This window comes from the organism of the source record quoted next, unplaced genomic scaffold (assembly GCF_019419815.1).
Source record: "Pyrus x bretschneideri cultivar Hongxiangsu unplaced genomic scaffold, Pyrus_bretschneideri_v1 Contig12, whole genome shotgun sequence".
In the NCBI taxonomy this organism is placed as follows: Eukaryota; Viridiplantae; Streptophyta; class Magnoliopsida; order Rosales; family Rosaceae; genus Pyrus; species Pyrus x bretschneideri.
This window is the reverse complement of record NW_025999413.1, coordinates 8,720,998-8,744,791: the sequence shown is the minus strand read 5'-3', so window position 1 is coordinate 8,744,791 and position 23,794 is coordinate 8,720,998. Positions and strand designations below refer to the sequence as shown.

Below are 23,794 nucleotides of genomic sequence, written 5' to 3'. Positions count from 1 at the left end.
TCTCTCTTCTCTCGTTCTATCTTTCTTTGTCATATCTATCAAAACTTGTCTTACCATCTCTGAAATAGGTCTAGGGTATATCAAGAAACCATGGTCCTCCCAATGGTTCTTCTCAAACTCACAGACTGGGTTTTGTACCAGCTGCTAGCAAACTCATGCCAAAGAGCTGCAAGAAAAGTGAGAAACTATGGTTCCCTCGTAGGCAATTCTCCTCCTCTCACATCACCGCAAAAACAACCCTTTTCATTTCCCAGTGTCACAAAGTGTAATTTAGAGGGCAGAGAGTATGACACAATTGCATGTGACATTTTTGGATCCCTTTTGAAATCCCCATCTGTCTTCCCTTACTTCATGCTTGTTGCCTTTGAAGGTGGCAGCATTTTAAGAGCCCTTCTCTTGCTTCTATCGTACCCGATTTTGCTGGTTTTCAACTACGAGCACAGCTTAAGGGTCATGATTTTCATAACTTTTTGTGGTCTCAGAAAAAAAGATATGGAGACTGTTGGAAGGGCTGTTTTGCCCAAGTTTTATCTGGAAAATCTCAACCTTCAGGTCTATGAGGTTTTGGGCTCAGCGGGATCTAGGGTTGTCCTCACAAGTGTCCCTAGAGTCATGGTTGAACATTTTCTCAAGGATTATTTGGAAGTTGGTGATGTTTTGGGGACTGAGTTGCACACCATCGGTCACTACTTCACTGGTTTGTTATCCAAGTCTGGTTTTCTTGTGAAGCACAAAGCTCTCAAGAAACATTTTGGAGACAAAAAACTAGATATTGGAATTGGTTCTTCAAGCCTCCAAGATCAACACTTTATATCCCTTTGCAAGGTATTCAATGCTACTTTCAAATTGTTTCCTATTTATCCATGCACTCTCAAGTTTGATTTCTCCTTGCACCTGAAGTGTCAGTTTGATCCTAATATTGCTTGTATAAAAGAAATTATTTCTAATAAAAATTGTCATGTATTTTGCCTTTTTAGGCATAATCTTACACCTAACCCATAATGCATTAGAAAATCATTTTCACAAATTACATCCTTTTCCCACTTTCCAATTTCCATCATGTAATTTTTATCTAAAATAACCCAAGAAGAATCCCCCTTTCATTCCTCTAATTAATGGGAGATGTTGCACAAATTAATTGAATTTCCTTGTTTGCAAGAATAATATTATTTTGGCCTAGATACCGTACATGTATGTATTACCATGCATTGGTATTTGAGTCTACTATGTACATTTATGAAAAGTTAATTAGAACATTATGAGAAGTTTTAAAATGTGATGGCATGATCACACCGCCATTTGGTGTTATTAACCCACATAATTGCAACAGGAAGCCTATGTAGTGAACAAGGAAGACAGCAAGAGTGGTGCAAAATCAGCAATGCCTAGGCACAAGCACCCAAAGCCAGTAATATTTCATGATGGAAGGCTAGCATTCTTGCCTACTCCATCTGCAACCCTAGCCATGTTTTTGTGGCTCCCTATTGGAATAATCCTATCCATATTCAGGATCTCAGTTGGCATCATCCTCCCCTACGAAATTGCCCTATTTTTGGCCTCCTGGACAGGTGTCAATCTCTCAGTCAAAGGCTGCATAAACTCCACTTCTTCAAACCCACAAAAAACGGGAGTCCTCTATGTTTGCACACACAGAACCCTACTGGACCCAGTTTTCCTCAGTACAGCTTTACGCAAGCCTTTAACTGCAGTCACATACAGCCTGAGCAAAATGTCCGAAATCTTAGCGCCCATCAAGACCGTCCGGTTAACAAGAGACCGAAAACAAGACGGTGAAACCATGGAGAGGCTACTTAGTGAAGGAGATTTGGTCGTTTGCCCTGAAGGAACAACGTGTCGAGAGCCATATTTGCTGAGATTCAGCTCATTGTTTGCAGAACTGGCTGATGAGATTGTGCCAGTGGCTATCAACACAAATGTGAGCATGTTTTATGGGACAACAGCCAGTGGATTAAAATGCTTGGACCCAATTTTCTTCCTGATGAACCCTAGGCCTGCATATTACGTTGAGGTTCTTGGGAAGCTCCCAAAAGAGCTTACTTGTGCTGGGGGGAAGTCTAGCAATGAAGTTGCTAATTACATCCAGAGGAAATTGGCTGATGCTTTGGGTTTTGAGTGCACCTCTCTTACAAGGAGGGATAAGTATTTGATGCTGGCTGGGAATGAAGGAATTGTCCCCGATAATAAGAGAAAGAAGCCTTAATTTTCATATAATTAAACTTTTTTTTCTTAAAATTCATGGACGGATTTGATTATATTTATTTAGTTTCTTCTTTGTTAAGGTGGTTAGGAAACCATTTGCTTTGATTTTGTATATGGTAATTTTTTGTTAGATACCACTATTACTGGCAGATTGTTATTTCTTTATTTGAATTCAATTTCTTCTTTTCTTATTACTGTTGTTTTAACCTAATGATATACATATTCCTATCTTTCACGTCCTTTTCTCGAGTAAAGATTATGTGAAATTAACTAATCAAGTATCGAAGTAATGGTAAAGAGAAATGTCATAAGATCTATCTATATTGACGGACTCTATCTCTATTATGACATAGAGATACATTTCAAAAAAAAGACACAAATTAATACAATTCATTTTGTTTTACATGGCCATGTACTTGATTAATGTACAAACAAAATACATTGGTATTGAGGAATGTTCTGTGCTTGCAATGAATGAGATGTAAACGTAACAGTCATAAAATTTCAGAGGGCTTATCATAGGAATCATTAATCTTGGGGACGAAGATCTAAAGAAAACAGATGGTACGCATGCACATTGGTCGACACAAGGTTCTCACACGTTTTCTTTTTGTAGTTGAATTAGGTTAGACTGGAAACGTTTGACAATTTGAGATGGTGACTTCGAGCTGCTATTTATGTTTTCGTAGTTGACGAACAATTGAACAACTTGAGCTACTCTTATCTGCACCATATTATCCTTCTTTTCTTTTATTGCATTACAACTTAGACAAGAAATGAAGGAGATGAGATAACAAAACAAAAAGTTTTTTTTTTCTTTTTTGAAAACAAAAAGTATCGAATTGAAATTGTTATTGGCACACAAAAAAAAATCATTTGCATTTTGAACTTTCTATAATTAGAAAAAAAATGCACTTGTGAGGAATGTATAATTAGATTTTTAAAATGCTAATAACAATTCTCTTGATTATATTACACTTTGAAGAAAACTATTTTAGTAACCGATGCAATAAATCTATTCTATGGAGTTCCCCCAAAAATATACTTATCTTATTATTAATCAAGAATTTCGTATTAAATTCGATACTTTAGAAAAACATCATGTTAAACTCTAGAATATGGGAAGGGCACCAAATGAATTTGATAAATAATAGTCAATTAGAAAATGACGAGCGAAATAATAAATAGTGATATGAAAGTCGTAGTTGGACTGGTCAAAGAACGTCAAAGCAATAACTCGGGCCAATGCCCAGGAAAGAAACAAAAGATGAACCCTGGTCGCCCCTCAAGGAAAAAATAAGGAGGTATACAGGGAAAAAAAATAGTATGGGAAGTCATTTCAATAAGAAAACTCCCCTAAATATATAACTAGCCATTCTAATTATAAAACATTAATCCTTATATACAAAGAGAGAAAAATTGTTTATCCAATTAGGTCCCAACTGGCCAAACCAAATTATGGACAAGCAATTGCCCACACAATGGGAGAGATGGAAACAAAGCAATTGCCCACACAATGGGAGAGATGGAAACAAAGGCGTCCACGTGATTCAATCTACTAATGTTTTGTCTGTTTGCATCGGCTTTAGGTCTGGTGTCTCTAAATTTTATGTCTCCTCAATATCTCTTCTCTGATTGCTTGACACGTGTCTTTCAACTTAATATGGTTAACTTTATTATTTATTTCATTAAAAGGAGAATTTCCAAAAATCCTCCGGGCACACCCACCGCAACCCCGCCGAGAAAACATCCCCTTCCTCTAGTCTCACAGCCGAAAAAACATCCTACCCCTCCAGTTTCACGGCCAAGAAAACATCATCCCCCTCCAATCTCTCTAGGCACACGAATCGACTCAATTTCAACCATCGTTTGCAGATCCGTCGAGGAAACATCCACTCGAATCCTCCGACCGTGAGCATCTGGCCTGATTAGAAACCAAACTATCCATCCCACAACAAGGCCACCACCAAGTCCCTCATTAGAATCCAACATCCTCCTTCTCCAGTTTCTTTCACTATCATTATAATGCAAAATCCCAGCCAAAACATCCTCCTCCTTTGATGGTTGAATCCATATGAAATCTTGGGGGAGAGAGAAAGAGAAAGGAGACTTGGTTGGCGTCTATGAATATACGGAGTTGTCGTCGGCGATGTGGGCTGGTCGTGGATTTGGGTGATTCAATGGCTATCGGTAAAACTAAAGAATTTGGCGTTTACTCTACCTTGGTATTTCTGGGTTTTTGGTTTTAATTTCCGATACAAAATAATCAAAATAATGAAGTTAACAACGTTAACCTTTTAGTAAGTTGGAAGACATGTCAAGTAATTAGAGAAGATACACTAAAGAGACACAAAATTTAGAGACACCAGACCTGTGGGCGTTTGCATCATGCATGGATCAATAATAATGTGACAGCTCAACTATAAATCATGCTACACTATATATTCAACAGGATCTTCTTCGCATCATTTTGGTGAGGATTCTAGGATTCGTAAATCGTATCCATTTATCGTACATCGTGCGATTAGTTTTTATCAGATACTGTTTCTATTTAATTTTAAATAAAAATATTTAAAATAATTTCTAATCGTACAATGTACGATAAACGGATATGATTTACGGATCTCTAGGATCCTCACAAAGAAGATCTGCCGAGGATCCGGATTCCACTATATATAACACCAAGAAGAATAGAAAACAAAACACCCACTGAAATTTAAATCCACCGACTCTCAAAAGCTGTAATTAGAAAATCTATATGATCCACAAAAATATTGCTAATGCATCAGCCACCATCTGATCGTGCCACTTGTCCTTCACAGCCCCGTTTAATCGTTGGATGACATTGCGCCACCGCTTCAGGGTCTTTGCCCTTCCACCAGAATTTGTCACACTCCGGTTGTTTGGTGCCAGTGACTGTGCCGTAACTTTGCATGTGACCAAATGAACGTCCAGCCACCATCCTTGTGTACTCCACCATGCCGTCTATAAGGTAGCGTTTGGTACGCAGACGGGACGGAACGGGACGGGACGGGACGGGACGGAACGGGACGGGACGGGACGGAACAGATGTTCTGTGTTATGTTTGGTACGCGCAGGACGGAATAAGACGGTTGTTCCGTCCTGCGTTTGGTAGCACATGGACGGAACGGAACCAAAAGATTAAAATGACTAAAATACCCATGTTCCGCTGTTGTTTGGTACAATTTTATGGGCGGAACGGGACATGACTCTTTTTTTTTTTTTTTTTTTAATTTTAATAAGTTGTTCAAATTTGAACACTATTATCCATTATTTGTTTTTCTTGGTCCAAATTTTAATAGGTATATGTTGTGTTTCACATGCAAACCCCTTTAAAATTTGTAATTTTTCCCGTTTTCTACACCTCCATTCGAATTTGTATTTGGGTTGCCTCCATGATAATTGGGAGGAACATGGTGAGCAGATTAAGGCCTTGATAGAGTGTATTAACAAATTGAAAGAAAGAGAAAAGAAGTTTTAACTAGGTCTCGAATCAAATGGATGCAGGTTGGGATTCTAACTCAAAGTTCTTTCACTAGACCACCATATAGAATAGATGATTTAATACAGTTGAAAAATTGCAAAACATAAAATATCACAACATTTTCTTCAATACACTTAAGTGGATGGAGAAATTCGCAATAAAAGAATGTGTAAAATTAATATAAGCATGCCTCAGCAAAAGCCGTGGGGCTGGATTCAATAACATCATCATCAATAGCCTCAACATCAATCGTATTAGGTGGTATGGGCTGAACTTGCAAAGTCGCTTGATTATTCTGAGGCACTGACTGAGTTGAAGTTCCCTCCTGTTCCCGACTGTCACCAGGTGGGGCACTATTGAGGTCCAAGTTCAACTCATTCTTTCTTCGCCGCCCTCTTGCATGTGGCGCCCTGGCCCCCCGAGTGCTCATGTTATATTAAATCTTGTATCCAAGTTGAAGATTTTAAAACCTACAGTTTTTTTAAGAAATGAAGTAATCTTATTCAAATACATGATTCACTTTGTCGGAAATCAAATGAAGAATTATAAAACAGAAGAAACAATAATAACATACTTCAGTATTTTCAAACCAAAGCAATAAAGGACATGACACTATGCTCTATCAGCCCATTTCCTTTCCTACAATTTTCATATCAAACAAGCCGACAATAAACTGTGCTGAACCATGCCAACGAATGATAAAACAAAAGTTTGATTATGATTCATTGTTTAACTTCGTTAACCTACCAAAAAGACTAGTGCTTCAGTTCCATGCCTCAAACCAGCACGACTAACCAAACTCTCACTACAATGTATTCAGTTCTAAAAGACCTCGGCCAAAGAATCTAGAATCGAAAACCCTAGTGGCAAAACACAGTATGGAAATTGACCGTAACCTGAATGAATTGGAAATCCTAATTGCAATCACACATTTCATCCAACTCTGTGACCAAAAAGTGATCACATTTTCACAACAAACAAAGGGCCTTCTACTAAAGCAGAAATCAAATCATAATCCATCAAGAAAATTGATCATTTGCAACTGAAATTTTCAATTTCCACTTAAAAGTCCCAATTTTTGGGCACCTAACGGCTCAAAAATTGCCGACCCAGGGCTAAAATTTCCGACTTCCATCAAAATCAATTTTTTTTCTAATCCCCAAACAACACGAGATAAGAACGATACAAGCATAAAAAACCATAAAATCGCAGTACAAATAAATAATAAATTCGCAGAAAGAAACCCTAGGAAATTAAGAGGCACACCAGAATCGAGATTCAACAACGAGAAATTGAGAATCTAACCTCCGACTTCTGGAAAGCAAACGGGTTCAATAATTCGAAATTAAAATGAAAATCGTACCTTCGATCAGAGATTTTTGAGAGGGGAGGGAGTTACCACCGTCTGCCCCGAGGCACCGGGTCTGCAACCCAAAATGCAAATCCTCCGTACAGAGGAAAGAGAGAGAGAGAGAGAGAGAGAGAGAGAGATACCTGAGGACCACCAAGTTCGCAGAGCTGCTACACGGAAGAGGACGAGGAGGAAGGTTGCGAAGGGGACGAGGAGGAAGGTTGTGAGGCTGTACAGAAGAAGATGAGCAGGAAGGTGTTGCGAAGGGGAAAGGGCTGTAGAGGCGAAGAGAAACGGCTGAGAAGAAGAGATTTTGTTTTTAGGGTTTGTAAACTGATTTTGAAGTTGTAAATTTTGAAAAAGACCAAGGGCATTTTTGTCTAAAAATATTGGAAATTTCTGTCCCACAGACGTGGAACAACCCGTTCCAGGGTGGGGGTGTGGAACAAAAAATCATCCAAAATCTGTTCCGTGGAACAGCGCGTTCCACTCATTTTAGGCGCACCAAACGCGGGACGGAACGCCTCGTCCCACTCTGTTCCGTCCCGTCCCGCGTACCAAACGCGACCTAAGCTCCAATGGAGCGCGGGCCTCGCCGTTCCATATCCAGACGCGTGTCATGCCACGTAGGATGACCAAGTCCAATGCATGTTTGGCATGTTCCATGATTGAAGGCCTTATTTGAAGGAAAAAATGGCCAACTTCTTTGTTGGGCTAGAAGTGGACAATGACTCCAATATCGGTGTACTTGTGCCATACAAAGTTGTTCACCAATGTTAGATGAAGCCGAGCTCATGCTAGAAAGCTTCAAAACGACTTGGTTTACGTGCTTCTTGGGATGATGATAATGATCGTCGTCAGAGTAAAAAATGTGTTCGACAAACTTGCTAGCGTCGAGGATAATGCGGGTGGCTTTGTCATTGAAGATGTAGAGGAGGTCGAAGCGTCGGCAGGCGATAGAGTCTTTGGCATCGTTTACAATGCTTATGTCAAACCCTTCGGATGCTTCGTGGTTTGCATAGATTGCGAGTAGTCCGATAAGAGAAAACGAATGAGGATACCACTATTCGACGCATAAATAGTATGGTCGTTTTCTAAAATAGGGTTTACTGGTTTTCCATGGATGAGGGGTTGGAAGAGGGATTGTTGGTCCTCCATTGTAGAGAGAAAATGTAAGAAAGGAAAGGAAAAAGGAAACAAAGTGATTGATGTATAAGAAACGAAGAACCAAGACAGAATAATGAGATGAAGCAAATATGAGTGGACATTGGTTTGTATATGTTTAGGGGTCCCCCCAATCCCATGTGCTCCACATACAATTATATTAAAAGTGGGCAAAGAAAAGAATTACGTATGTACCTAACCTATTTTTGTATCTGATGGAAAAGCAATGAAGGATATGTAGATTATTTGGTATTACGGATTTTTGTTTTTGACTCGAGCGAAATTGGGCGAGGAAGAATGAGAATACAGGACCTCAGGTGCATGGATGAATAGTTTTTAGAAAATAGTAATAATAAATGCATTTGTTGATCTTTTGTTAATTTTGTGTTTTAATTTTTTGATCAATATTGTGTTTTTTTTAATTTGTCAATATAATGATAGCACCATAGGAAGTACAAGATTCATGAGTCTATGACCACGCCCCAAAATTTATGTTGCAAAATGAAAAATGGTTTTGAGGAGTTTATTGAAGGTGGTTACTGGTGTAGACTCTAGATCAAAGCCCAAACCAGCGAAGGCCGTTAACCATACCATCATCCAAGGTCCAATCAAAATTTCTATTCCCCTTAATTACAAGTGAGTTTTAACGAAAAGTTTGCGGTACTATTTACTTTAACGAAAAACCATATTTTTTACACTAAAAATTTAATCCTGGTATTATTTATTTTACCCTTTATTTTGTCCTTATAGTTAAAACTCAAAGTTTTCAAATTCTTTTCATTAGCTTTCCTTAATTACAAATGGTACAAGATTGTTTCATTATGTATATATGTTGCTGCTCTCAAACTAAACAAAAACCCTTATGGCTGCAGCCCTACAAGAATTCATGAGACGCTCTGGACCCGAGGTCCGAGGCGTGACAATCCATCACATATGCTCTCTCTCTCTACCTAGGTCTCTCTCCTCAGTAAGAATGGCATATCTATTACAAGATTCATCTCAACTTAAAATTAGGCCGCAAAAACAGCATCAAACATGCCATGATGAACAAAATATTTTGCAGGCTGTGTGTGTTTGCATCTACTGTTGCTGCTGAGGTGGTAGGGCCTGAAGGGACCGCACCAAACACAGTTGAGCCACTAGTATTTGTTGTGTTCAAGACTGATGAACTTGTGCTGCAGACGCAATGTGAATATACAAATATTAATTTTTATCTTTCTAAATGAAAAAGGTGGTACCAAAACATGAGAGAGTAAATTACCTAGTAGACGGATATTGACAAGACCCTGTACCTGAGAACATTGTAGCAAAACCAGAGATCATTTAGAAGGAAAGAAGAAAAGCGTGACAATCTTTTTAATTGAAAACAGGATCTCGGGTGCAAAGATAGACGGTTTTAAAAACTTGAGCTACAAGTCCCTTGCAGTATGACATAGAGTTTACAAACGGTAGTATAAAATGGTGACTTACTTGGGTCAGTGCTAGTGATCATAGCAGTTCCACCAAAGTTGCAACTATTTGGAACTGGGTTCTTTTGATAATAGTTATTGAATGCGTAAGAAGCAAGATCCCGGATACTATTTGGGTTGTAACAGCTTCGTCCCGGCTGAATTTCTGAGCAATCAATGCCACCATGGCCACAAGCATAGTCCAAAGCAACTTGCAATGCCATTTGTGATGCACTTTGGCTAGCAACACACCAACTTGAACCAGTGGATGCTGGTGATGATGGTGGTGTTGTTGTAGTAAATGGGGTCATGCTAGGGGAGGATGTGACAGGGACAGTTGAATCAGCTGGATTGGAATTAGGGTTCAGAATTGGTGTTGATGAAGCGGGATTTGTGGGAGTTATAGTAGGAACTGTTGTTATTGGAGTAGTGATGTCTCTCTGGGTGGTGGAAATTAGGGTTTCAGGGAATTTCAGCCCTTTATTTTCTTGGTCTTTTTCTTTGACGTGTCCAATGTTCTTTTGCTTTTTTGTCACATTCAAACCTGTACTAGAAAAATCAAAACTACAGTAAGCTTTACTTTTTTTGTATTCTGCACTTTATGAGCATTGAAAGAACGGTGCCAAATCTGAATTGGGTTGTGGTTCCAGGTTCCAAAATAAAATCACAGCCCTATAAACCAATAGTTTCACAAGCCATCACAACTAGTTGAACAATTGATCCTTAAATTTGGAAATAGGGGTAAATAATAAAGTTTTCTGTTTGGACTTTAAAGAAGATGGTAAAAACTGAAAAGTTCAGTGACTTTACTGCAGTATAGGGTGTTACCGTCTTACCAAGATGAAAGACTGCTGTTTTCAAAATGTAATCATGTAAGGGATGTGATATCCATACACCTTATTTTACTTCTCACACACCTTTTTAATTTTCGACCGTCGGATCAGATGAATTGAAAAAAATCAACAGACATAAATTATCAAGAGATGTGTGAAAAGTAAAATGGTGTGTATGGATAGCACATCCCATCATGTAAATGCTCGAAGGAACTAAAGAAGTAAAAAGGTAGCAAAATGTTTATCTGAGTGAGATGACATCTCTTTCCACTGGGACAGGTTTGGAGACTATGATTGGATTAGATAATTCATCATATTCAAGGTATGTTGGAAAAAAAAAAAAAAAAAAAAGAATAAATTTTGTCCAATTTAAAGATAGAAGGTGGATGATTCGCAAAAAAAAAAAAAAAAAAAAAAAAACCTTTTTTCTTACTATCCTCACAAATTAGTAGGATCAATAGAAATAAGTTTCCTTTATATTTAATCTCTTATAATCCTTCCAAAATACAAAATTAATCACAATAACCTTCGTGCATACCTTAAATTACATGTGTTATCCTATCCAAGCACCCCAAGAAATTTAAAATAAATACAAAGTAAAAGCTATAAGAGGGAAAATTTAAATTGATCTTAGCCATCATGAAAATTTGAAAATTAGATAGTACTCTGACCCCTACTTTGACTGAGGAAACAAGCAAAAGAAAAAGGAGATAGCATCTTGAAAAAAAACTATATCTAGAAGGGTGAAAAATTAATGGACTTTTTCATCCACAAAAAGAATATGTCTAACTTAAAGAAAGAAAAATGATAAACAGAGTACAATTGATAAGCAGCATTATTTGTAAAGCAACAAATTATGAACAAAGAACAAGAGCCACATTTGAAATGATACAATTCTGAGCTAGGACATTACATATGTTCATAAAAATTTCATATCTCTCAATCCAAACTCCCAGAAAAAGATATTCGAATGCAGACATGGATGATTAGCGAGCCGAAAGTGGATGGGGAAGAGGGAAAGAATAAAAATTCACTTGTCAAAAGCAGAAAGAAACAAAGAAAAAAAAGAAAAAGAAGCAAATGGTATTATGACCAAATATATTAATTGACAAAACAGAATGATAGATGCTGCCATAGCAAATCATAAACAAGAAAAACCAAATATAAAATTGTAAAGGATGCAACTCAAAGTTCACATCAAGACAAAGGAAGTCACCTGAACAGAAGAAAATACCCAATAGGAGTAACAAGCAGGAGATTAGAGTTATAGGATAAATAAACCTTCCACCCATTTGGTGCCTTTGCTTACTTCTACTTTCTTCTACTTCTTCTTCTTCTTCTTGTTCTTCTTCTGCTTACTTCTCCTCTTCTTCTTCTTCTTCTTCTTCTTCTTCTCTTTGATGACTTGTTCTTCTTCTGCTTCTTCTGATCTAATCTAGTTCTACTTTGTTTGGTTGGTTGAAAGAAAGAAAGAACGAAAGAGGAGCAAATAATACTTAAACTAGAGAAGCATCAACGATGTTGTTGAAAAGAAGGTCTTTGTACCCTTTGTCTCAATTGTTATACACTTGAAAAATATTTTTACACACTCACACACATATATATGTATAAGAGAGAGGTGTAGGTGTAGGGAGGCGGAAGCGGGGGAGGGAGGGAGGGGTGGAAAAAGGAGGCAAATGGTAGGGCAGAGAAGAAGGTTGAGGAAAAAGGACAAGAGGTGAGAGGAATTGTTTGGAATTTAGTTTTGGGTTTGTGGCTGTTAAGTGATGATTGTAATGATGGTGGTTATGTGTGCATTTTGCCTTTCTCCTTTTTCTCTGCCTCTTCTTTTTGAAGTTTGACAACATTTTATCTGAGTAACCATCAACCAACCAACCAACATTGCAGCTTTGCAAGTGTGGTGTTGTAGAACATGTCTTCTAAGTTAATATAACTTGTTTACGGTAGGAGAGAGAGGGTAGTATTACAAATTCAGCTTTGAAAATAAACTCTTCAAATTAAAAAAAATAATAATAAGATTAACAAAAAACTTATACCTTAAGTGGATAAGCACCCGATTCATCCCTTAGTATCGATCAAATTAAAAGAAATAACCATCTAGTATGGATGTACCCAAATTACCAAAAGTGTCAATCAGGTTTTTTTTTTTTTGGTGGTTGGGATGATTTTTTTTTTTTTTTTTTTTAAAGCATTTTGGTTTGGGTTGCTACCAGAAAAACATCTTGAAGATAGCATAAAATTTCACATGTATAATTTTACGATTGATCGGATACAATATATGCTATTTATTTATATACTAAAACACACGATTAAAATTCGTTGGACTCATGTAAATACATCATCAAACTCACAAAAATAAAAACCTTTGTTCTTCTAAATAGTGTAGAGAAAATGTTAGCTTAAATAATGATCTAATTAGCCCTTATTTGCCGTTTCAGTTACAAAATATATGTGTGTGTGTATTATGGATCTTTATGTGGGGCACCATGTATGAACAAAGTGAGCTGGATTGGTGAAATAAGTCCTTAAAGTGGACGGTCTAAAATCCTCTCCTATGGCTTGCACTTTTGACCAATTGGATTCGAAATATACCTATGTGGATTAATTTATTAATCCAAAGTTTTTGCTTTATGCTTTGGTTCCAAATAAAGATTGTTACTACCATAATCCCCATTTGTAGATGAGTGGTGAGAATGTCTTTGATTGAGACTATTAAGTATAAAATTACAGGAGGCTAAGATCTTATTAGTCTTTAATCATGCTATAAGCAGCCTATGATAAGTATGTTTACCGACAAATCTTGTATTTGTGTGCCTAAATCTTTGACAATGATCCTAATACCTTGCACAAAGGTCAAGCTTTACCGTAGTGCTGGGTCATGTTAAGCAAAAGCCACACTTGCAAGGGACGTTTTCTGTTTACTTTGCCATAAACAAACTAGAAAGAAACCATCGGGGGTGGCAGATGAGTTTAGTAAGAGAGTAATAATCTTTTTTAGCTAGACTTAAAAATCCAGATAAATGTTTATGTTGTCATACTGTAATTTTAGATTAAATATTTTGTCAAAAATCAACTTAAGTCGATGCTTCAATATTACTAATCAACATCAATATCGCTCTTAATTTAACCACTTGTCGTCCAATAATTGTGGGTTTTCTTTGTACAAAAAGCTTTGGTAAAGTTAGTACTAAAATCATTCAATACAAATAAATTTAACTTCATAAGGTTTCTGATGTGAGAAATGCTTGAACAAATCAATGACTTGAACCCACGATATGACAATATATAAGCATTATGATATGAGTAGTTTCGAAATGTACATCATACGCTGCTGTGAATGGCCGATCGACCAACCCTAGCAAACAAAAAAGAAAGAAGATTGGCCCATAACTATAGTGTACCATCAAGTCCATGGAAGAAATTTGGGCTACGACCACAAGTACCAAGCCCTCAATGTTCAACTAGCATTTCTTACAAATTTTACTCTTTGCACATTATACTACCACAAGAGGATTAGATGCAGCTCAAAAAACAGAAGACAAGAGCCACAAGAAATATGACCCCATGCTGTTGCTCCTTCACTTCTTCTACCTCCATATCCAAATTCATCTCAGAAAATCCACACCTCTCCATGCTAGAAAATCAATGCACCTCCATGAAAGACCTCCAAAAGATCCACGCCCACCTCCTCAAAACTGGCCTAACCAAGGACACGGTCGTCGCCAGCCGGGTCCTGGCCTTCTCTGCCTGCCGAGCCGGAGACATCAACTATGCCTACATGGTTTTCCGACACATAAAAAAGCCAAACCCCTTCATTTGGAATACCATCATCAGAGGCTTCTCCGCAAGCCAAAACCCGAAAACTGCAATCTCTCTTTTCATTGAAATGCTGGTAGCTTCAGAAATTGAGCCACAGAGATTGACTTACCCTTCAGTTTTCAAGGCTTATTCTCAAGTTGGCCTTGCCGAAGACGGAGCTCAGCTTCATGGAAGAGTTATAAAATTGGGTCTCGAAGGCGATGAATTTACGCGAAACACGATTATACACATGTATGCAAATTGTGGGTTTCTGAGTGAAGCAAGAAAACTGTTTGATGAGGACTTGGAATGTGACAGTGTTGCATGGAATTCTATGATCATGGGCCTTTCCAAATGTGGTGAAGTGAGTGAATCCAAGAGGCTGTTTGATAAGATGCCTTCGAGGAATTCGATTTCTTGGAATTCAATGACTAGCGGATTTGTTAGGAATGGGAAGTATGCAGAGGCATTGGAACTTTTTGGTGAAATGCAGAAGGAGAGGATTAGGCCTAGTGAGTTTACAATGGTGAGCTTGTTGAATGCTTCTGCTCAGTTGGGAGCAATTGGACAAGGGGAGTGGATTCATGAATACATAAAGAAAAATGGGATTGAAATGAATGGAATTGTTGTCACGGCGATTATAAACATGTACTGCAAATGTGGAAGCATCGAAAAGGCTCTTCGTGTTTTTGAGGCTGCCCCAAATAAAGTGTTGTCCTGTTGGAACACCATGATCATGGGCTTGGCCGTTAATGGTTGCGAGGAGGAAGCAATTGAGCTGTTCTCAAGGCTTGAAACTTCAAATTTTATACCGGATGGTGTCAGTTTTCTTGGGGTCCTAACAGCGTGTAATCATTCGGGGAAGGTGGAGAAAGCAAGGGATTATCTCTCGAAAATGACACGAAGTTATAAGATTGAACCTTCGATAAAGCACTATAGTTGCATGGTTGATGTGTTAGGCAGGGCAGGACTTCTTGAAGAAGCAGAAGAGCTTATAGATAACATGCCGGTAAAAGCAGATGCCATTATTTGGGGGTCCTTGCTCTCGTGTTGTAGGAAGCACAGTAACATTGAGATGGCAAAACGAGCAGCAAAGCTTGTGATCGAATTGGACCCAAACGACAGCTGCAGTTACGTTCTTATGTCAAATGTCTATGCTGCCTCTACTCAGTTTCAGGAAGCGATGAAGGAGAGGCTATCGATGAAGGAACAGAAGATAGAGAAAGAACCGGGGTGTAGTTTGATCGAAGTGGACGGAGAGGTTCATGAGTTTATAGCCGGTGGAAGGCTACATCACAAAGCCCCAGAGATCTATTCTCTGTTGGATGAGTTGGGGTTTATTATTCCGGAAATTGGGTAGGTTACGATACTTTAACTTCAAACTATCATTGGCGGAATCAGCGTGCGCGATTTTCAGATACCGAATTTGTGCACAAAGTAAAGGCATAGAACAGAAGTGAAGTAGATCAACTGTATTTTATAGCTGCTCTTGCAATGGTTACATGATTTATATACTTAAAAGTAGGTTACATGAAAAGAAAAACAAGCAGTAATAAAGGAATCGAAACTATTTCGATAAAGCTGAATGCTACTGGAGAGATGGCACATCTCCAGAATATTAATCACCACTTACTAATACAGATTTTGATTTCTTGCAACTCTAAGTTTTTGACATGGTTCGGCCGGATGCCCAGGAGTACACCTCAGGAGGGACATTACCATTAGGGATCAGGTTCTGAGGAAGTCCATATAAATCCGAGATGTCCAGGTGGTGGTGGCGGCCGTTTTGGTGCTGCTGATTTTGCAAAGCCGCTGCAACTTCCTCTTCATCCAGTGGCAGGCGATCAAAAGTGACGTTCATGAACGAGGCAGCCATGATCACCACAGGGCCCGAAGCAATGAGCGCACCGACCACACCCCCTCCCATAACCTGCCCCTGAGCCCCTGCAAGATATATGGTTAGCCCTGTGATCCCTGGAGGGGCTGGCGGGGGCAGGATTGACCCGAGCAATGAGAGGATTTCAAACCGGCCATGGAGGGTCACAATAGCGCCAGATGAAGCTGGTTGTCGCAGCGTGACATTGGTCACACAGCCACTTCCACTCAGTATGCAAATGCCTCTCTGCTTCCTCCTTGCAAAGTTGGTTAAACTCTCACTCACATCACAGCCAGAACTTACCTCCATTGCATGAGCACGAAGCGCATTAGCGCTGTCACGGGTGACTATGATGGGCGGCTTCGGCTTGTTCTTCGAACCTGCTGGCCTCCCACGTGGCCGGCGAAGAGTCTCCCCCTCAGGAACCGGTGCCACTTCCTTGGGCAACTTGGGTGCCATAAGCATTGCATCAATCCCAGGCCTGTGGTGACTCTTGCTTTTATCGGCATCTTGTCTCCGATCAATTACAGTTTTCAACACAACGGAAGGAGCCGCCAGATCTGCACCTCCTGCCATTAGCGAACCCGTTCAAGCACGCAGTCTTTGCAGTCACAAGAGATTCACCAGAAGATATGTTCAGAACGTGTGATTAAATAGCAACATTTCTACCAATAGTTTTGTGAGGCAAACCAGAAAGAATGATCCAGAATTAGGAGAAGATTAAGTGACACCAACCACAAAATTAATCACTAAACTATATCACAACGGTAATATCACTCTCACTGCCTACCTCCCAACTGACTTTTCCAACACTTACATGTATTATATTTAAGCACAAATCTACCAACTCGATCTTTTCATAAGATATCCACCGGAGAAAACAGGTAAAGCGAGAATTCCGTCGAGCTTTTAAGCTTTCTGCAGTCGTAGAAACAAAAATTGCAGGTCATCGCATTGAATGTAGAATTCATGCCACAACAGTTTCGTAAGATACATCGTCGAGGCACAAGGCAAAAAACGATAACTTCTCCGTTTAGAGTATGTACAATTGGACAGCCAGACAGAACCGCCGTAGATTCTGAACTAAAGTGACACCCTAATTTGGCAACTCCAAACTCACTACAAGCCCCATTGCAGAAAACAAAAATAGAAAGAAAAAAAAGAGAGGGAAAAACTTTCTATTAGTAGGTCCCCTGCCAAATCTGGTGCAACTGCTGAGGTGACAGGTCTTGGAAACCTCCTAAGCCTAAATCATTGAGGCGTTGCCGCTGAAGTTCTTGTGTTACGTCCCCTTGGGAATGATAGAAATCTGGGTGTCCTCGATAACTCTGCAACTGGGAGGGCAGCTGTCCAGCCTGCCCTTGTCGATATCCTGCATGCTGTTGATTCTGCCCAAGTAAGTTGTTAAATGCACCGTCTGGAACGGAAGGCAATGTTCTTGAACTCTGGAATCCACAGAAAACAGAAACTTTAAAGTGGAGAAATGAAAATCATAGAAATGACGGCCAATCATCAGAAATCAGTATCCGAAACAGTGAATATCAAATCAGAAGTCATGCTGAACTACTGCTCTGAAGCACATTACAAGTAATAAGATGCACAAACACAAATTGCGCCTTACTACTTCTACGTTTCAATCTCTACCTGATAAAGAGCGGTTAAATGGTTTCCATCCTTATACTGAGGGCGGAAAACATCATCATAGTCAGCTATGCTGCCAGGAGTAGCAGATGCATTATGCAAGAAACTCCCGTGATTGTTATTAGAGGCCCCAAAACTTCCATGACCAGCAGCAGCAGCAGCAGCAGACGTAGGCAATCTGCTTACTGAGGCTCCACTTCTATACTGAGGGAAGTTGTATTCCATGCTAGCCCCTGACTGATGGAATGCACTACCACCTAGATATTCTTGCTGCAAATTTGATGGCATAGGCGAGTAGTTCTGAGCCTGAGGCATGGAAGGGTACCCAATAATGTTTGCTAACTGTTCGTAAGAATGGGTAGGTTGAGCATATGAACGGGCTGCATGGCGTTGAGGAAGAACAGAAGATACCTCAGATAACGGTACGGTGCCTGGTCTCAGAGCCTGTATGGTTTAATGTCACAGATATCAGCAAACACCGCCGTATTTCATTTATTCCATAAAAATAATAATAAGTTGCATGTGGGCATCAAATTCAAGAGGGGTTTAATGCACTGAACAATGTGGGGTCACCCATCACTTACCTCGGACATGGAACTAGTTGGGTTCTTTACGGATGAAACTACACTGTTGTACATTGAAGGCACAGATGGCTTCACCAAAAACTGTTGGAATGACTCCAATAGATCACTTCGTATAGAATCTGAATATGCCTGCAGAATTTTTTTTCAAGAGGGGGAGAGAGTGAGAGTGAGAGAGAACAACAAGAATACAAGGAAATCAGGCCACATGCATAATCACAATGTTCAAAACCCTGAAAGAAAATAAAAATTAGACAAGACTGGCAAACACCAATGAAGAAGCCAAAAGAGATATCGGATAATAGATAATGATGATGGATAGAGAACAAATCTGTCAGGGATTAGCTATAACACCAGAAATGCTCTTTCTTGAAAACATACTCAGATTCAACTAGAAATTCCATCTAAGGAGTAGGCAAATTAGCAGAGCAGTTACAAGTAGGGATTGCTACACCAACAGACAGTAGATGTGCATATTTTCCAACATGATTTTTCTTAATGTGTAAAGTGTAACGCATCAAAATGCTCAGAAAACCATGGTACCATGAAAAGTGTAATAAATTCTTTAAGCCAACTCCATGGACAGAAAATCATTAATGTTGTATACAGATCAACATTCCATAGCATAGAAACAAGTCTTGGTTAAAAACTAAACCAATTAGAATCATCAACATTTGGCAATAATGTATAAAAGTAACTACTCATAAAATTCAGTCAAAAAATGAACACTTTCCATAATTCAGCAGCAAACAAATCCTCCTTATAAGTTGGGCATAAAAGAATGCAGAAAGTTAAGAAATATAACTCTTACCATATTGTTTTGAAGAGGAATATTTCTGAATTCAGGATCTGCCTTTGCAAAAGGCAATCCAGAAGTTGCTCTTTCAATGTTCTCAGAATTAAAATTACGTAGTGATGAGGTAGAGCTGTCTCTATGTCCACGCGTTGCTTCAAGGATATCCTGTTTTATCAGATCTGGCTGTGAAGGTACTGGAAAATCATAATTTTTAGCACCTATGGTTGCTCTCCCAGTATTATACATGTATCCAAGAAGTTCGTCGTGATTGTACCCTGAATTTCTGAACAGGAAAAAAAATCCAAAAATTTAAGAGACATTACAACCATATGATAGATTTGAACTAAGTGAAAAACTCATGCCTTGTATCCAAGCGCCCGGCTGAGAAAACATCAACTCCTGCTTCTCCTGCAGAAGATCCTCCCAAGTCATTTTTCAAGGAATTAGATGGCTTGCTGGATAATGCAGAACTTTGAGACGGTCTAAAGGTGCCAAAACTCAAATGCGAACAATCGGCAGCCAATTCTTGCAAATTATTTGGAAGGACTACTGCACAATTATCTTGATCTTCCTCCTTTCTTAAATTCAGTTGTTGCATTCTCATAGTAGCTGATGCCACAGCAACATCATTAGAGGCAGAATGATTTGGATATGGCGCATTTGAACCAATAACAGTTCCTGGAAATACACAAAAGTAATGAACAAGAACGACAATAAGAAAGGGTAGCATAAACTTCTTCCCGGATGGCAACAATAATAAGATTTCAGAGTCAAAACTACTTTCTTTCAAACATTTAGCCATATGACATGGAGGTAAATTTGCAACCTTTCACCACCAGAAAAATCACAAACCCTTCATCAAAGACATTTCAGTTTCATAAACAAAATCCAAACCTAAGCACCACTGTTTTCAGTTTCAAATACCACATTTTAGGTTGAGGACTAGGGGGGAAGATAACATCAACAACTCCACAAATCTAGTCCGAAACAGAGTTTAGATACATAAAAAGTATCAGGACTTCAAAATGAAACAAAGTATTTTGCCAAAAAAAAGTCAATTGGCTACTCAAGCACATTTAGACTCTTCTCAAGCAACTTCCTCTATTATTACCAATTTTAGTGAAGGTTAAAGGACAAAGTGCTAGGAGCAATTTTTACCATGCAAAAAAAAACAAGTAGTAGTATGTCAACAAATAAAAGTAACAGATAAACTTAAGCTTATACCAGTCATAAAACTTTCAGAACATAGAAAAGAACAAAACATGAAATTATAAAAGCAGCCAAAGAAGGTTATAATGACAAAAATGAGACACAGAAATGTAGAGACGTGTTTCATTCAGCCAAAGACGATAGATCTAACAATTCAAACAACCATGGATGTAACCAACACAATAACAACCATGATGTTTTTATATGTTATCCATTACAATACAATGATTTGGATTGATATAGATTCTAGCATGAATGTCATTAGCAATGATCTCTTATATCGTATGTGTAATTGAGTAAACAATCATCCCAAATACCTATATAACACAAAAATAATTACCTTTTCCATTCTCATATGCAGACCTATGAGATTCGTCGGAACTAGAATTGGAAGACAAATCATCAACATAATACGATTTTCCACCAGAACCATCCACCATCTTCTGTCTACTGGAAGCAAAAGCAATGCAGTCGGAACTAAGACTTTCGCTACAAATATTCCCCTCTGATAGTTGGACCTTATGTGACTGGTAATCCCTTGGCACATTGGATTCATTGATATAAAACTTAGATTGATTTGCATTTAAAGCTGATGACCTATTTGCAGCTGTTGGCTGCTCAATCACAGGCCATTCATCATGGAAATCGTTCTGTCCAGCACTATCACCAGTTTTATGCATCATCTCTGACACATGAGGATTATGAAAGTGCATATATTGGTGCATCTCTGTTTGGGAAGATTCAATGTGGCTATTACATGAATTTGTAGAAAATGCATCCTGATGCAAAGATGTATCAGATGAAATACGTGAGCCCATGCTAGGTGGTCTACCCATCTTAACAATGTCGGCCATTGAAAGATTCCCTGAGCTGGTTCCGGAAGTAGATTGATTTCCCGTAGAAGGTTGTAGAGATACACAGACTGCATCACCTGGCCTTATTGAAGTACTAAAAGATTCGCTGCAGCAGATATTGAACGATGACTTGCATGAGTATTGAGTAATAAAATGTACATAAGAAGATCTGACTAATCTTAAAACTGTTTCTGATTCTAGTTCTTTCATCAGTTACTTTAATAATAGAAGGGTATTATGATATTAATAAAACAATAAAAGAAAACAAGGAAACCTGCCCTGTTCAAACCACTGAACTAAACAACTCGAGGGAAAAAAACAGCCCCACTCTGTCCCTTCCCCCTCCCCTCCCCCTCTCCTATCCTTTCGCATTTCTCCACCTTTGCTTTACTTACTAATATTCTAATACCCATCCCTCGTACATGCATAGTTATGGAAGTAAACTATCCTGAATCAACAAATGCAAAATTGCTCGAGAAAATGTACGGCTCATGCATGATGTCACCCCCACAGCTAATTTCATATAAGAAACAGAGGACACTAGAACTTCAGTTTAAACTTACCGCTGAGATGAAGGTTGCTGGCTTGTGGCTCCTCCTGTAAAGTGAGAAGCTGAAGTATGAGGTGAAACAAACCCATTCTGTCCCTTATAAGCAGCTTTACCGGGCTCTAACAAAGGGAAAACAAGCAGTTCACAATTAAAAACATGCGATACTAAAATGCACAGCAATGCTACTCATACAAGTACTAGATAGTGATTTTACACAATGAGATCAGCATACCATTGGAACCAGTTTGAGTTGATCCACACCATCCACCAGTATGCTCATTACTACCTTTAGCACAACGATTTGAACCTGCACTGTGAACTCGTGGCTTGGAGTCTTGTGTCTCCTTTATCTGGGATTTTTTAAAATACCACGACATAACAAGATAAAATATAAAGTACAAAAATAAATAAATGATGTAACCACCGAAAAAAGGGAGCGCGTTTTAGCAAGGGAACCTCTTTCCTTCTTTCACGTTTGCTCTTGACTTCGTGAAAAGTATCTACACATTTGGAGAATACTAAATCAAAGATGACTCAAAGAGATTATTAGATAGCGGAAGAAAATTCCATCGATTAAACAAAACTTAAATGCAAAACACTAAAGAGAAACAGAAAATAAGACATCTTATATAACAATCATATTAGCATATATATATATATGTGTGTGTGTGTGTGTGTGTGTGTGTATGTGTGTGTATAATGCGGATAGCTATGGCCACCTTACTAAATCAATATTGAATAAGCAACTGCCTATAATTTCTTTAAATCGCCATCGAAAATGCAATGCATAATAAATTTCAGTATTTGAAATAAAAATTGTTATCTTCTATCATCTCTAAACTAAAAAAATCGAAACAACCGTTAGGGTCTACATATCAGCACTCTTAGCCATCAGCCAGTGAGTAGTACAATACAAATTAGATCATCCTAATGCATTGCTTGGATGAAGAAAAATGTAAACCGAAACGTCTAACAATGCCATTATAAATTTGTTTAAAATTTTGGTTAAAAATCAAAACAAGCAAGGTTAGTCAACCCTATGCAACCAATTTGCTCCGGAAAAATCAAATCTTCTAAATTTTCCCGGAAACAAAAAATCAAACTTCTAATTTTCCCGGCAATAAACCCAAAATTTCACAACATTCATAACTTTAAATTTGGTTTATCTCCTCCTACGGTTTCTTGGCATCCAAACAAAAAATTACTAAATAAAGCCTACATTTTTCATTCTTTCCTCAAACCTAAAACATCCAAATTTGATTTATAATAAGTAAATAGGACTGAGAAATAAAAAGGTGATGGCGCAGCATAAAAACCTAAAGAGAGCAGGCGCTGAACGGCGTCGTTCGGGTCCATATTGCACTCTTTAAGTACCGAGTAGATCTCAGGCTCCGGACAGTTAACAATCTCCTTCAGGCTCTGTATAATCTTCTTCGTCATCGGCGGAAACTGCGCCGCCGCTGCCGCCACTCCATTCTTCGTCTCGCTCCCCATCCCTCTCTCTCCTAAAAAATATAATCGGAGAAAAAAAATTCCCAGGAAAAACTTTCTTTGCGGCTAGAGATTTTCCGATCAGCCAAACAGAAAACCAAAACCCTCACAGTCTCTCACTCCCCTCGTTTTCTCTCTCTCTCTCTCTCTCTCTCTCTCTAAATCTCCCAAAACGACATTACAAAATCTTCTCTCTCTATCGTTTGGCTTTTATTTGCGACACCCCGTTTTTTTCTTGGTGGACTGATTAAGGAGGAGAACTGGTAACGTCAGCGAGGATGCTAAATGTACGGGCTGTTAGGTTTTTGTTGTGACGGTCGCTTGGTTTTTAATCCAGGCCGTCCGTGTGGGCTAATTGCCGAAGGAATCGACCGGCTGTGGAGAGGGTGAGATTTGAGGGTTTACGATTGACGGTGAGATTAGATGGGCTTGTTGGTCGAGGACTAGAATGCTTTTTAGGGTCGTTTTTAGGTTGCT

General features: G+C 38.7%; 5 protein-coding genes and 1 long non-coding RNA gene across 8 annotated transcripts; 2 read left to right on the top strand and 4 right to left on the bottom strand.

Annotated features, from left to right (window-relative positions):
- LOC103947443 (glycerol-3-phosphate acyltransferase 1) lies at positions 1-2,414 on the top strand. The gene is made up of 2 exons (XM_009358350.3): positions 1-825; positions 1,331-2,414. The coding sequence occupies exons 1-2, from the start codon at positions 91-93 to the stop codon at positions 2,219-2,221; spliced, it is 1,626 nt and encodes a 541-aa protein (XP_009356625.2). The 5' UTR covers positions 1-90; the 3' UTR covers positions 2,222-2,414.
- A 3,499-nt stretch (positions 2,415-5,913) lies between these two features.
- LOC125474526 lies at positions 5,914-7,195 on the bottom strand. Its single transcript, XR_007256025.1, has 2 exons — positions 7,089-7,195; positions 5,914-6,195 (listed from the first exon to the last, which is right to left on the bottom strand). It is a non-coding gene; the product is annotated as an uncharacterized LOC125474526 (long non-coding RNA).
- A 1,808-nt stretch (positions 7,196-9,003) lies between these two features.
- Positions 9,004-12,316, bottom strand: LOC103947440 (PLASMODESMATA CALLOSE-BINDING PROTEIN 1). The gene is made up of 5 exons (XM_048578411.1): positions 11,917-12,316; positions 11,738-11,862; positions 9,711-10,232; positions 9,502-9,532; positions 9,004-9,415 (listed from the first exon to the last, which is right to left on the bottom strand). Exons 2-5 carry the CDS (start codon positions 11,811-11,813, stop codon positions 9,235-9,237), a joined length of 810 nt encoding a protein of 269 aa, XP_048434368.1. The 5' UTR covers positions 11,814-11,862; positions 11,917-12,316; the 3' UTR covers positions 9,004-9,234.
- A 1,647-nt stretch (positions 12,317-13,963) lies between these two features.
- LOC103947439 (pentatricopeptide repeat-containing protein At2g42920, chloroplastic-like) lies at positions 13,964-16,155 on the top strand. Its single transcript, XM_009358346.3, has 2 exons — positions 13,964-15,675; positions 16,014-16,155. Exons 1-2 carry the CDS (start codon positions 14,039-14,041, stop codon positions 16,042-16,044), a joined length of 1,668 nt encoding a protein of 555 aa, XP_009356621.2. The 5' UTR covers positions 13,964-14,038; the 3' UTR covers positions 16,045-16,155.
- Positions 15,777-17,119, bottom strand: LOC103947438 (AT-hook motif nuclear-localized protein 16-like). 2 transcript variants are annotated; one of them, XM_048578410.1, is made up of 2 exons: positions 16,986-17,119; positions 15,777-16,764 (listed from the first exon to the last, which is right to left on the bottom strand). In XM_048578410.1, the coding sequence occupies exon 2, from the start codon at positions 16,658-16,660 to the stop codon at positions 15,980-15,982; it is 681 nt and encodes a 226-aa protein (XP_048434367.1). In that variant the 5' UTR covers positions 16,661-16,764; positions 16,986-17,119; the 3' UTR covers positions 15,777-15,979. The 2 variants fall into 2 exon arrangements, with proteins under 2 accessions (XP_048434367.1, XP_009356620.2); XM_009358345.3 differs by lacking the exon at positions 16,986-17,119 and having other exon boundaries at positions 15,777-16,976.
- A 3-nt stretch (positions 17,120-17,122) lies between these two features.
- LOC103947437 lies at positions 17,123-23,512 on the bottom strand. Of its 2 annotated transcripts, XM_048578409.1 has the most exons (11): positions 23,143-23,512; positions 22,283-22,326; positions 22,059-22,176; positions 21,840-21,945; positions 20,763-21,382; positions 19,576-19,891; positions 19,229-19,496; positions 18,421-18,549; positions 18,248-18,280; positions 17,840-18,142; positions 17,123-17,640 (listed from the first exon to the last, which is right to left on the bottom strand). In XM_048578409.1, the coding sequence occupies exons 1-11, from the start codon at positions 23,318-23,320 to the stop codon at positions 17,377-17,379; spliced, it is 2,379 nt and encodes a 792-aa protein (XP_048434366.1). In that variant the 5' UTR covers positions 23,321-23,512; the 3' UTR covers positions 17,123-17,376. The 2 variants fall into 2 exon arrangements, with proteins under 2 accessions (XP_048434366.1, XP_009356617.2); XM_009358342.3 differs by having other exon boundaries at positions 17,840-18,280; positions 23,143-23,510.
- Between the last annotated feature and the right edge of the window lie 282 nt (positions 23,513-23,794).